The sequence below is a fragment of the Choloepus didactylus genome, chromosome 22 (assembly GCF_015220235.1).
Source record: "Choloepus didactylus isolate mChoDid1 chromosome 22, mChoDid1.pri, whole genome shotgun sequence".
In the NCBI taxonomy this organism is placed as follows: Eukaryota; Metazoa; Chordata; class Mammalia; order Pilosa; family Megalonychidae; genus Choloepus; species Choloepus didactylus.
Genome location: NC_051328.1, coordinates 35,882,661 through 35,895,498, shown reverse-complemented (window position 1 = coordinate 35,895,498; position 12,838 = coordinate 35,882,661). Strand labels below are relative to the sequence as shown.

General features: G+C 48.5%; 1 protein-coding gene across 3 annotated transcripts in view; it reads left to right on the top strand.

Annotated features, from left to right (window-relative positions):
* CDYL2 (chromodomain Y like 2) overlaps window positions 1–12,172 on the top strand; it is a 183,690-nt gene extending 171,518 nt beyond the window's left edge. For all 3 annotated transcript variants that reach the window (XM_037816105.1, XM_037816104.1, XM_037816103.1), the window contains 2 exons: window positions 3,105–3,248; window positions 5,502–12,172. In XM_037816105.1, coding sequence (XP_037672033.1) covers window positions 3,105–3,248; window positions 5,502–5,660 — 303 coding nt within the window. In that variant the 3' untranslated portion in view covers window positions 5,661–12,172. The remainder of the gene's footprint in view (window positions 1–3,104; window positions 3,249–5,501) is intronic.
* The last annotated feature ends 666 nt before the right edge of the window (window positions 12,173–12,838 follow it).

The following is a 12,838-nucleotide window of genomic DNA, read 5'->3' as shown; positions in this document are numbered from 1 at the left end:
CACATGTCTAGTGACTAATTAGACTCTCTGTTTATGCTTTTATATTCTTCCTCACTTTAGAGTGAGTTGTTAATTTTGTTGGTTATCACTGGTGACACCCTCCCCCCTCCAAGAACTCCCTCTTACTGAATCCTTAGCCTTGGGGATAGCCCTTTAAGTTCTCTCTTCAGAGAAGGCGCTGGAGGGATGCAGTGACTGAGAGGTGGCTGTGACGGTCCATCAGTTGCCTTCCCACACGAACAAAGACCTCGCTTTGTTCCCGGGATCCACAAAAGAGTAGATAAAGCGGTAAATTCAGGTGGACCTGAATCTGAGGTCCTTGTGTACACCTTGAATAAGCCTTAAGGACTCACAGCAGATGGCTGTTGTTTGTTTGAGCAAGACAGTCTTGTGGCGGACAGAGGAGCTTAGTCTGAAAGCAGCTTTCATCTCACTTATCATTAAAGGGGAGTAAGTAGACCCGGTGCCTTCAGCTCCTCCAACCGTGGACTCCTGGGTCTGAGTCCCAGCACCCGAGGTGTGGATGTAGGTGGTAGGTGGTCTCTTCCAGTATTAAAGAAAAAAAGATGCCCTCATTCTGTTGCAAAGGATGCTCATGACTTCCTGATTGTTAAATCCAGCAGGCCTGTCCACGCTTGCTTGCTCTGCTATGATGGGAACTTCCAGAAACTCCTTCCTTGACCCTCTGGTCCCTTGACTTCTCCAGTACTGCACAGTCTGAGGTCTTCTTGACCTTCCAATGTATTTTTTTTTTTCTATTAGTCCCTTATAAAGCTGTTTGATGGCTTTATATTGGGTTCTTCCAGATTAAGTTTGAGTTTGTCAGCAGTGGCTCAAATTTTTTTCATGACCCAGCCCTTCTCACTGCTTTTCCCGTTTGATCTCTTCCTTGACGTTCACATCCCAGCAACACCAAACTACCTTGGGTTTTTCCTGAGCACACCTCACTCTTCTGTGCTTCTGAACCTTTCTCGATTCTGCCCTGGAGGCCCGGACTCCTTCTTTCCAAACCCTTCCTTTGCCCAGGTACCTCCCAAGGCCTCGTGGGCTCAGCCTAGGCACCACCTGCCTGCCCAGCCCTGGGTCCAGTGCCTCCTCTGCACTCCCAAGGGTGCATCTGGGTCTGACCCCCGGCCCGAGACCTTGGGGTGCAGCCCTGCAGGTGCCCCTTAAAGCCACCTGGGGGCCATAGTTGTTACCCCCTTAGAGACAGAGAGATTTGTGTAGGATACCAGGGCAGAGCCAGTGGCAGAGCAGGATGTCCGTGCTTTTCTCTTCACACACATCTGTGCCTTCCTACCTGGGGAGGCAGAATAGGACAGACGTGTCCTCGCTGCTGTGGTTTACAAAGTTCTGATGGACACACGGATGTAAGGGCTGGAGAGCACCAAAGAGTGAAACTCAGCCCTGCGTGGGGCAGGTGGTGGTAAAGAAGGCCCCTGGAGGGGTGCCTCCCAAGCGAGTCTGGAAGGATGGGATCCCCTGTTCTGTCCCTTCTCTTTGCCCCCCTTGCTCTTTTATGTTAGCATGAAGCAGGAAAAGCAACTCAGGAACAGCTGACATCCTCATCAGCCCCCAAACCACCAGCACTGGCTCCTGCCTGCAGTGGGGAGATACTATAGGACAAATCGGGCCTTTTGGATTCTGGAACTCTTGGCTGATCAAAGCAGCTCTCGATCTCTCCAGTGGCAGACAAAGCCAGCCCTTGCCAAGCCCAAGAAGCAAACACTTTCCCTTTTGCTCTGAGCCTGGTGCCCTGCCCAGGCTCCTCCCAGTTCCACTCCATTGCTCCATGTCCTGTGGTCACCAAAGCGTTCCTACCACACGGGCTTATCTCTCTCCCTGTTGTACTTCAGTCATTTCGGAAACTCCAAGAATGTCACTGATTGAGGCCTGTTCTTGCTGAGTGAGGTGTGCTTGGCTCCTCCTACCAAGTTCACTCTGTATTTCTACTTCTGGAGATGCTACAGAGTTATTAGCAACCTAATGGTTTCTCTACTCTGGCATGACAGGTTGTCCTTGTGATTATCAGGGTCAGGCTGGAGCCGAAGCACGTGCACAGCCTAGAGGCACAAGGGAGCCTGGCACTTCATCCCTGCTCCAGGAGGGCTGGTGTGTAGGGGCAGGAGGAGGAGTGGAGGGGGAAGCCGTTGGAGAGCCGGCCAGGGCAGGGAAGTGGTTGGGAATTGATCTTGAAGGAGACGAGGACCCCATCACACAGCTGTGGCCCTTATGTCCTGCAGGAGAGTCTCTTGTTTGTGTGTTTCTGCTGGCCTTTGCCGAGGACTCGCCCATCACCGTGGCTCCTCCTGGAACCTGTAGGACTGCTTGCAAATTTCAAAGCAAAAGGGAATTCTTTGGGGAGCGGGGTGCAGAGGCAGCCTGAAGAAGGCCGAGGGGTTTGGGGCAGTGCCTCTGTGCACGGCCCCAGGCCCCTGGGAGGGACACACCTCTCCGAGTTGGTATCATCAGACCCCTGTGGTTGCCAGTGATGGAAGCAGTACTTTAACTGGCTTAAGAAGGCAAAAAGGAAATCAGTGGCTGTCATAACCTAAAAATCCAGAAGTAGAGCTTCCCAGGGAGATGATGGGGTCCAGGAATTCAAGCACCTCCAGTGCTCCTTCTCTGTTTCTCCTTTCCTTATGGCCCCCACCTGCCCAGAGAGCAGGAACAGGGCAACGGGTGGCTCCAGACTCACTGACTTTAGCTGCAGCCAGGGGAGAGAAAGATTCCTCCCTGTCATCTCCACCTGGACAAACCTCACAGAGGACTTTATTGGTCTGGGGACGATCATCTGTTCACACCTGGACCAGTGGTCACAGCCGGGTGTCGGGACTGAAATGTCCCCAGCCCGAGGCACATCCCCACCCCTGTGACTCCATCACCAGAAGTGGGGAGGGGTGGGGGGCAGACAGAGCCACAGCAAAGGCTTCTTTTGAGGATGGGTTGGAAGCTGGGGACCCTCTGCCCTGACAAGTGCACACAGACGCAGACATCTGCCTGCTGCTCCACAGCAGGTCCAATCCCGGCCGAGGATCCCGCCTGCGAGATCCCTGCCCAGGGCGGCTCCCGGCCCTCAGCCTTCTCCTGCCTTTGCCTTGCAGGCCAACGAGATGCTGTTCTGCGGGCGGAAGCTCACGGCCCAGGAGGCGTGCAGCAGGGGCCTCGTGTCCCAGGTCTTCTGGCCGACCACCTTCAGCCAGGAGGTCATGCTGAGGGTCAAGGAGATGGCGTCCTGCAGCGCGGTGGTGAGTCCCTGCGTTCCACGTGCTTATCCTCACGGCGGACCCGTTTTACAGATGAGGACAAGGCGGCCCGGGGGAGCGACTGACTTGTCCAAGGCCCTGCAGGTGGTGAGCGGTAGGGCCTGTGGAATTTAACAAGTCGGAGAACATCAGCCCGATCAGATATTCTCACCGTCTCCAGCTTGAGGTTAATACTCTGGGGTAGAGTGCATGGCTTAAAAAAACAGTCCTAAACATATGCAAAAACCCCACACATCTGTTTTCAAAGGTAAAAGAAGCAAAGGCAAATAAGACCCAAGGCTGTTAAACCAGCTCAGAGACCACCCGAGCAAGCAGGGCGTGCTTTCCTGGTGTTTAATTTCCTTTGTCCACTGAGTGCTTGATACGGCAAAGCATCACCATTTCACTGTGAGTGAAAAATAAATAAACAAACAAACGTCTCTTCAGCAGTGCCAGTTTTATCTCATCAGTCGTTCTGAGCACAGTATGGTAATATCCTGTTGAAAGATGGGAAAGGCAGGTCCTGGGGCTGCAGGGCTGCTTCCCAAGCTGAGAAGGGCACTTTGGGGCAAATCGCCTTGCGGCCTCCTGTGCTGGGCTGGATTCATCAGTCCAGGCCCTGGGCCCTCCGTTCCCTCTCACCCTCCACCTCGCTGTAGGGGTCATCCACTTCCCTCCCGCTGTTGATCAGCCATTTATTTAGCACCTATTATATGTGCTCCCTGCTCCCTGGAAGCTTAAAAGGAAAGGTGGTGCTGGATGAGGGCATCTCAGCATCCTGAGGGGCCCTCATTGCGGCCACACACCCTGCTCATGTCCATGTGATTCTCTCTTAATCCTCCTCATAATTAGGGTGACCAACTCATCGCAGTGTGCCTGGGATGCTCCTGGGTTTAGCTTGGAACATCCCAGAAAGCCCCTTCGTCCCAGGTAAATGGGGATGGTTGTCACCTTGGGGTCATGGATCATTGGGGACATGGCATGCGCTGATGAAGGGAACTAATAACGGGTGGGAAAGTGGCAATCCAGCCCACCCCAACAGCAGTGCCCCTGGTTCAGGCTCAGTAGTAAGACCAGCAGTAACGATAGTAGTAATCATTGTGGCAATGAGTCATAACAATCAGGGTAATCGTGGTAATAATACTTTTAGCAATAGCAGCAATAATAATAATAGTAATTAATAATAAAAACGCCACCACAGTCACCACTGACAACCAAGCTCCGTAAGCAGTAATTTCCCTGCAGCCTGGAGGTGAGGCCTCGGAGCACCTGTCCGCTGGCCTCTGCCGGCCTCTGCCGAGGTCGCGGTTTAGGTTAATGCTCTGCCAAGGCGCCCTTGGAGGGGTGAAAGACCAGAGTTCCCTTACTCAAGCAGGCTGGCAAGGGGCAGTGGTCTGATCTGGAGGCTGAAGGGCGGAGGGAGATGGGCTGACAGCAGAGAACACCTCTTTCCTTCAAGAACCGGGCCTGACACCATCTGCCAGGGTGCCATGGGCTTTGCTTTTTGGAGCAGGTTCCTTTCTCTGCTGATGGGAGAGAGATTTCCTTGCAGTACTCCTTGTCAGCTGGCCTTGCCGTCAGGTGTCCCCTTGGTTCTCTGGCTTTTTGCTATCAGCTCTTTTCACCTGGATGGTTCTTTGCCTGCAGAGGGAGACCAGACTCATCAACGTGGCTCTGAGACCTGTCTCTCCCTTCCTCTTCCGTCTCACTGTCCCTCGAAAACCCTCTGCACTTGCTCAGACAGGCCATGATCCCCTTCCTCAACTCCCCGTGGATTTTCCCACGTGAGTGCCTTCTCTCACACTGTTTCCTTGCTTGGAATTTCTCCCTCCCTCTCTGTGAAGCTGACCGCAGGGTGACCAACCATCCCCATTCACCTGGGACAAAGGGGGTTTCTGGGATGTTCCAAGCTAAAACCAGGAGCATCCCAGGCAAACTTGACAGTATTGGAACTGGAGCATGGAAAGGTTAAAGCAGCGTTTCCCAGAGAAAGTGATACTGTAGTTGTGTCACCCTTGGATGAAAGATCAGTCTCTTGGTCCGTCTGGGGACTGAAGGCTCAGCCTCTCGGCACACTGGGATCCATGCGTGTCCTTGCTGGGGACATGAGCTGGGAAGCCCTGGGCTCGAGGAGGCCGTTTCCCATGGTTGTGACCATTGGAAGGTTAACCGGTGCCTACGAGGCCATGCACTGCTCTGGAGCCCAGTCCCCATCTGGAGCTTGATGACAAGGCTTGTCCATTTATTTCCCTTCAGGTGCTGGAGGAGTCGAAATGCCTTGTTCGAAGCTTCCTGAAATCGGTGCTTGAAGATGTGAACGAGAAAGAATGCCTCATGCTCAAGCAGCTCTGGAGTTCCTCCAAAGGCCTGGATTCCCTGTTCAGCTACCTGCAGGACAAAATCTACGAAGTCTGAAGGGCCCCAGTGCTCCCGGGCACCTGACTGTCCAGCTTCGCCCTGTGTTTCAGCAACGGGAACACAGCTAGGCTCCGGCCAAGAAGCTTGTCCAGGTGTCACATTATACCCACAGTTGTATCCATTTCCTTGAGTCCTTTGGTTGATCTTCATTGGTTTGGTTTTGTGTAGCAGAGGGGAACGCAGTGTCCTTGGTCTCCCCATCGTCCCTGCCCCGACTGGCCAGAGACCCTTGAGGGCTAATCTTCCCAGGCCTCTACCAGGTCCCCCCGTCCTCTCCCCACTTGCTGAAATGCACCATCGTGGTCCAGGAAGGGGAGGACTGATTTCCTCCTTTTGACTCAGGCTGTGTCTACACAGTGCCTCCGATTCGGAGATTTGGCCATCGTGGCTGCCTCTGGTGACGTGCGCTTCATGTGACAGGGAGAGATCAATCTTAGGGAATTTCCAGACTGACAAGCCAAACGATTGTGTAGACCCTGCCTCAGTCTCCTCTCTGATGCAATCTGTGTGACTCTTAGAGCTTGGTCTCAAAACCCAATTGAGTGATTTACAAACCCAGATACTGTACATTTAGAAATGTTTTGTTAAATATATATTTTTAAAACAATGTAAGTGGAAATTCTGATAATTTATGTGTATTATATGTAAAGCTAGTTTTGCAAAAACATGAACTACTAGGAAAAAGGTTTTCTTTAATTAGACTTATTTAATTTATTTATTTTGTGTTTATATATTATGATGTCTGTAGTTCACACAGATATTATTTTCATACTGCCCTGGACCAAATCCCACACAAGGTTCCTACCGTTTGGTGCATTCTAGCAGTGAGCCATGTAGAAATAAAAGTGAGATAGATAAAAACAGAAGGACTTCTGTTGGTAAAAGGAATAGCTCTACGCTAGATCCTCCGTGTGTAAATGGTTCTCAGTTGTAATAATAAAATCCCAGCTCTTTAGGTTTGTCCTTGGGAGAAATCCTGGAAGAGGGTTCTTTTTATTTGCTGCCTTATAGGAGATAAGGGGAGCTCCAGCCTGGATGGTACTGAACCATACCCAGGTCTGAATCATTGGATGTCAGGAAGCCGTGAGGAATAGGGACCTGTATGGAGATTGTGTCTTGTCTAGAGCCAGACTTATTTGTTTGGGGCAAATGACTGGACTTGGACTTGGGTCTGTTTCTTCCATGTGATGGTGATTCCCAGTGTGGAAAGGAGATGAAGAAGAGTTCCCTCTCTGTCAGGCTGTCATCAGAAGGTCTGAATCACTTTGCCTCCTAATGCCAGGGTAGTCTATCCTTCTCCTGGTTGTCACTGCCACAGCGGAGCAGCCACAGGGGATGCACCCTCCCGGGCTGCTGAGGGATTCTGGCCGCCGTGTTTAGACCATCAGACCAAAGTCCAGGGTCAGCTGTGGGAGAAACTTTTGTTTTCTTCTTGGATGGTGAGGAGAGAGGTTGACATGAAGTAAAGAGCAGAGAAATGGAAGGAGCGTGTCATGCGTGTGGCTTAAACCAGCAATGAGTCAAATCCCCAGAGAAAGTTTGGTTCTCCAGATGGCAGGATTTCCCATTTCCATCGCAACCTCAGTCGGGTCTCAGGGGCCCTTTGCCCTCCCCTTCCATGCCCCTCAGTTGGTCTCCAGCCTCTCTAGACACTTGGCGATGGTTGAATGGAGCAGAGTTGGGCAGAGCTGGGGAAGGTGAGGTGGGCTGGGAAGCAGAAGGGTCATTGCTACAGTTGTCTCTCTTTGGTCCTTTATCCTCTTCCCAAGGTGACCAGATGCACTGGACAGGGCAGGTGGAGGAGTTCACAGCCCTGAGCTTGGTGCTTCAAAGAACAGGTTGAGTGTCTACCCTAGAGCTGCAGACCTGGTCCCTTCAACAGTGACTCTGAGGTTTACTTGGATCCTTGGTCCTTAAGGCCGATGGCCTTGGCTCCCTTTTAGAAAACCCCCATTCCTTTGTGTTTCTCCGTGACTTCATGAGGGCCAGGAAGGAGAGGGGGCTTCTCTGCTTCTCATCCCTTCCCCTCCAGCCTGGTGTCAGAAAGGAATGGCCACCTTGGCCAAATCCAGCCAGAAGTAGAGGGGATTGAAGTCCTGTGTTCCCTCCCCTTCACCCTTGTAGGTTCTATAGGAGCCACACACCCATACTGTAGGGCATACTACAGGGAAACACCTGTTTGGGCCCAAATTCCTGTTTTCCCATCTCCACTTGGGTTTTGTTTTTTCCTATGAGAAAGCAAATGTGTGCATTTCCCAAAGCCCGCAGACAAACCTTCGTTCTCCTGTGCTGTGGCAGGTAATCTCGTCAACCTTTACCAAGTCCTCTAAAGAAAAGAGCCCCTTGCATTCGTTCAGCTCCTGGTTGGGGACGGCTGCATTCCCCATCTTTAGAGGTAGAGTGTCAGGATTCTCCGTGGAAACGGAAGAGGAGGGGTGGAAATTCCTTTTGATCAATGCCCATCCTTGCTTCCTGCTGAAAGAACTAGAAATGTTTTATTTTGAACATCCGTCACCTCCAAACTTCCGAATATTTCAGAGGTCTCTGATGACGAAGGTAGGAGTTGAAACCATTTGTAAGGTAGAGTTGATTCCATTCATTTGTGGGTTCTGGGTATAACGGGGGATGTTTTAAAAAAGACAAGTGTATATTTTGGTTGTTTTCATGTAGTCAGTTCAGTAACGGTGTTCCACCAGTTTAGCACAAGTTGGTTAATTCTCTTTGCTATGGGGGAGACTGAACCACTGAATTTGTCACTTTCCTGGTAGCTGTTGTGAGAAAGTATAGACTAAACCCAGGTAACTTAGAGCAAATTGCCCTGGGATGGAAAACACCAGACCTATTGGGCCAGGGCTTAGCTTAATAGTTTTCTTGAGACAGGGTTCCAACATCCATTTAAAAAAATTTTTTTTCTACCCATCACCCTCTCTCCATCCATGAGATCCTTTCTCTTCTCTCTCCACCACTTTGGCACCCCCCACCCTGCCCCCTGGGAATGTCTGTGACTCCCTAGAGCCTTCGGGACCCATGAGGAACTGTGGCTGGTCCCCGAATTTCCTTTGGGGTGGAAAGAGCGGCTATGGGTGGGAAATTGAGGGCATCTCTTTGGCCAAGGAGCTTCTCTAGACAGTCTGCTCCCGGCCACTCCATTAGCTCTGGCTCGGAACTCACCTTCCCTCTCTGCCCCAGCCGCTAACGACGTCTGATCCAGGAGGACTTTTTGCAGAACTTTGTTAAGGCGGCCAGACCCGTGTCATCATTTGGAAGCGCAGCCTTCTGCCGATCCACCCGTGTCTCCCTGCTTTGGAGTAAAGCCTTTGAATAAAAACCATCAAAATGACCTGCAAAGAAATGAAATTGGGTAACTGTGAGAAGGGAGTTGAGAATTGATTAAAATGTTACTCTTGTTCAGTGCAGGTTAAGCTGGAATTGTACTTTCTGAAGCATGAAAATAGGTTTTCCCAGATGGAGTTTAGTATGAGGATGGAAAACTGATAATCAAATTGGCCTTTGAACAATGCAACTATATCTCTGAATGTCCGCATTTAAAAATAGCTTTGACTGAATGCTGAAATTTCCCTTTATTAATTGTTGGTTTTAAAAAAGTTTGTAAACGTTTTTTAATTTGAGGTTTAGTTACATTGTGCCATTTTACAATCTCGTTTCTGTGAAAATTTTTCTAACAGAGAAACAAATAGGAACATCTTCAAATCTTCCTAATTGAATATTTAAAATGCAGAATTCCTTCTCTTCTGTGTTTCTGTACTCAGACACTTGGATCTGTTGTATATATTAGTCTAGGTACTCTCACTAATATACGCAGTATTTAAGACTCTAAATGAGATTTCTTAAGTATTTTATTTTATTCTCTATAAATGGTTTTGTATAATCTTTAAAAATCTACACTTTGCCTTTGTAGATATTTAAGGGAAACCGTTTGGGGGTTGTCTTGCATGTATATTTTTGTTGTAGATAAGTGTTGCTTAGTTATTTCTGCAAATTTTGTTTGAAATGCTTACAGACTTTAATACAGTATATATTTTCAGAAAATAAACTTTTATATTTCTGTGGTAAGTTAGAATATGCGTTTTAGGCAATCTTTTCCATTAATATCACTTGTTCTTTCCAATAATAGCATACTGGTTTGGTGCCAATAGGTGTTTTTCATTAGAATCTAATGCTCTTCTATTATAAGAGAGCAGGTTAATTTCCTTTTTCTTAAAGTAATTAAGTTTGAAGTATAATTTGAAAATGTATTGAATTTGTGAATAAGCCTTACCACTAGGATCAGTAAATTTTTCAACCTTTGCAACTACATGTGTATTTTGAGATCTCCCCATAAATTCTCACTGTGTGGAAGTTGATGAAGTTTGTGAACAGAGCCTTAAGCTTGTTGCAAAAAAAAAAAAAAAAAAAAAAAAAGGTTATTACGGGTTGTTTCTTCTAAGCAAAGGCCGTGTTGCAAAGACTTCATGTGTCTGTAGCTCATGGCGAATCCGGAGGGTTTGGTTGAGTTGATAGCAGCAGGGACCAAATAGGGCACATTGGTGATTATCTTTTGCCATAAGAATGGACCAGGGACAGTCTTCTGGAGCCACTTATGTAGTTCTCACATGATTTGGACACAGTCACAGGGACGGCTGCTGGTCTGTCATTTAGTTGTACACAAATTGCTTTGCCTGCTCCTGACCCCAGCAGTTGACCCCAGCTTCTTGCTCATTGACTTGCAAATGTCTGTGTGGCTGAGCTCAGCCTTCCTTGAGAGATGTTAACTGAGTTTATAGGAGTCTTACCATGGAGACAATCTGAAGTCAATTTCAATCACATAAAACCTGTACCCCACGTGACCTCAGTGTCTTATCCATGAACTGTGTGTGGTAGGCCATGCTAAACCCGAGTTCAGCACAGCAAAGTCAAACTAGATGCAGAGCACACAGCCACTATTAGTCTACCCCGGGGCTGTTTTAATGGAGTGTAAGTTGTGGAGGCCATCGGCAGTAGCTCCACTGTGTCTGGAATCTAATGAAACCAACTAGAAATTGGATTTAAACCTTTTAAAGATTATGATGCCTTTTGGTTGTCCACCTATAAATTGTCACCAACTGATTCTCCTTGCCAAAACTTTAAAGACGATCTTGAGTCCAGGGCTGTGTTATGGCTAAAGTCAAGTCATTTGGTTCATCTCTAGTAAGTGATCATAGAGACAATTTATAGACCATTAGGGATGGAGGTTTCAGTGCATGTGGCAGTCAGAAAACGGATACCTAGTTTTGAGTTTCAGCTCTGGCATCTCTTTGGATTGACCACACCTCATTGACCCAACATTCTGTCCTGTTGCTGGAGAGTGTTAAGGTGACTCTGGCAAGTTTGGAGGGTATAGCGTTTTCCATCCAGTATTTAGTTTGTCCCTGTGCCATTAGTCGCAGCTTGAAGTCATTCTCAGAGTTCCATGTTGATAGGATTGTGAAAATATTGCCTTTCATAAAACCAAGGACCAAAGAATCTCATTATTCCAACAAAGCACGAGTCTCATAGTTGTGGGCACTTCTTTCCAGAGATGTGCATGCTTTATGGCAGAGAAACTGCTCACTTCCACTAACCTCGTGCCCCCACCAGCTGACCATACAGAGTGACCATTTAGTTGGCACACTGAGAAGGCTCTGGAAGATGAGTTTGCAAGACTGAAATACCCTCTCTCGGGTGGGTGTTTCTGCTGTGTGTTCTCAGCCTTTATCCGTATCACAAGTGGAGGTCTGGCGTGCCTCCGGGTGATCTGACTGGTGTAGCCTGCTCCACCTGAACCTGAGCCTCCAGCCTGAGTTTTTCAGATGTGTCTGCATTGAGCGATGTGAGATCATACAATCGCCAACTTTTCACCTCCTTTTGTTCTGCATCCTCTCATTCCAATCCCTGGCTGGCGTGAGGATTTCCTTTAGTTCTCATACCCAGGGATGCTCCATTCTCACCGTGATGAAATCACCCATCCACTTAAGTGACTTGAGAAATGATTGATGCTGAAGAAGTGGTGTTCTATTGGTAAGGCTTATTACCAAACTTCTGATAATGAAGCAGGCTACCAAAAACTTATCCAGCCTATACTGGGGTGTTTGGATTTGATCATGGATGTAGCGCACACACCAAAATCCACGGAGACCTTTGCAAATTAGGCTACTTGTTTTGTTTTGCCAGATTATCATGGGAGAGTCTTTAACTAGTTCTGAATATTTGTAAGTATGAGTACTTCATAGAATTATAATGCAGGTACAGCTGACCCTCTCTCACCACGTTGTAAATATTTCCCGAGACTGGGTGCAGTACTAAGGGATAATAATCTTCTGATTTATCAAATGCTGACTGTCTAGAGCAAATTGTACACTCTCTTCGTGAATGGTCCTGTAACGTGTATGAACACATTTCTGGGTGCCTTAGAAGTTGTATTTTTCATGTGTGCTAATATGCAGTATTTATACATTGTGAGAAGCTGCTTTGAATAAAAAGGTTGAACTTCACCTCCGTTTGATTGTGTTGCTCCTTTCGCAGCCCGTAGACGAAGTTCATGGGCAGATTCTGTGGTTTCTCAGCATAGGAGTTTCTAGTGCCTTCTAGGGTTTGAGACGTCTGCTGCTTCTAGGTTGGGTCTGGACCCCTGGAGGGTATAGACCTCACCCACCCACATCTGGCTTGAGGCTTCATTTATTCAGGCAGGTAGTCATAGTGGGGGGGGGGCAACAACTTGATGCCAAAGGACCCTAGAACCGGGGGACACAGGAATTTTTTTCAGGAGTCAGTATCTGCATTTGCCCCTTCCATGATACCCTGGCATGGCTCCTTGCACCAATGGTGCCCCCAGTAGATAAACCTCCACATAGCTCTATCTCATACAATCCCAGAGGACACTTGTGTCCAAAAGCTCTGTTTGTCATATGGAATTATGCAAAGTCTCTTCATAGGCATGATCTTGTTGCTTCAGGCATCACAACGAGGCACACTGATGGGGACCCCTGTCCCCAGAGCCTGGCCTCAGGGGCACTGTGGGAGCTTCAGGAAGGAGGACCGGGACCTCTGGGAGAGGGATTTGTCCATTCAACAACTAGTGAACCCTCTGCTCTGTCTCAGCACTGAGGTAGGTGCGGGGATGCGGAGATTACTCAGACACTGTCCCTGTGTTAGGGCTG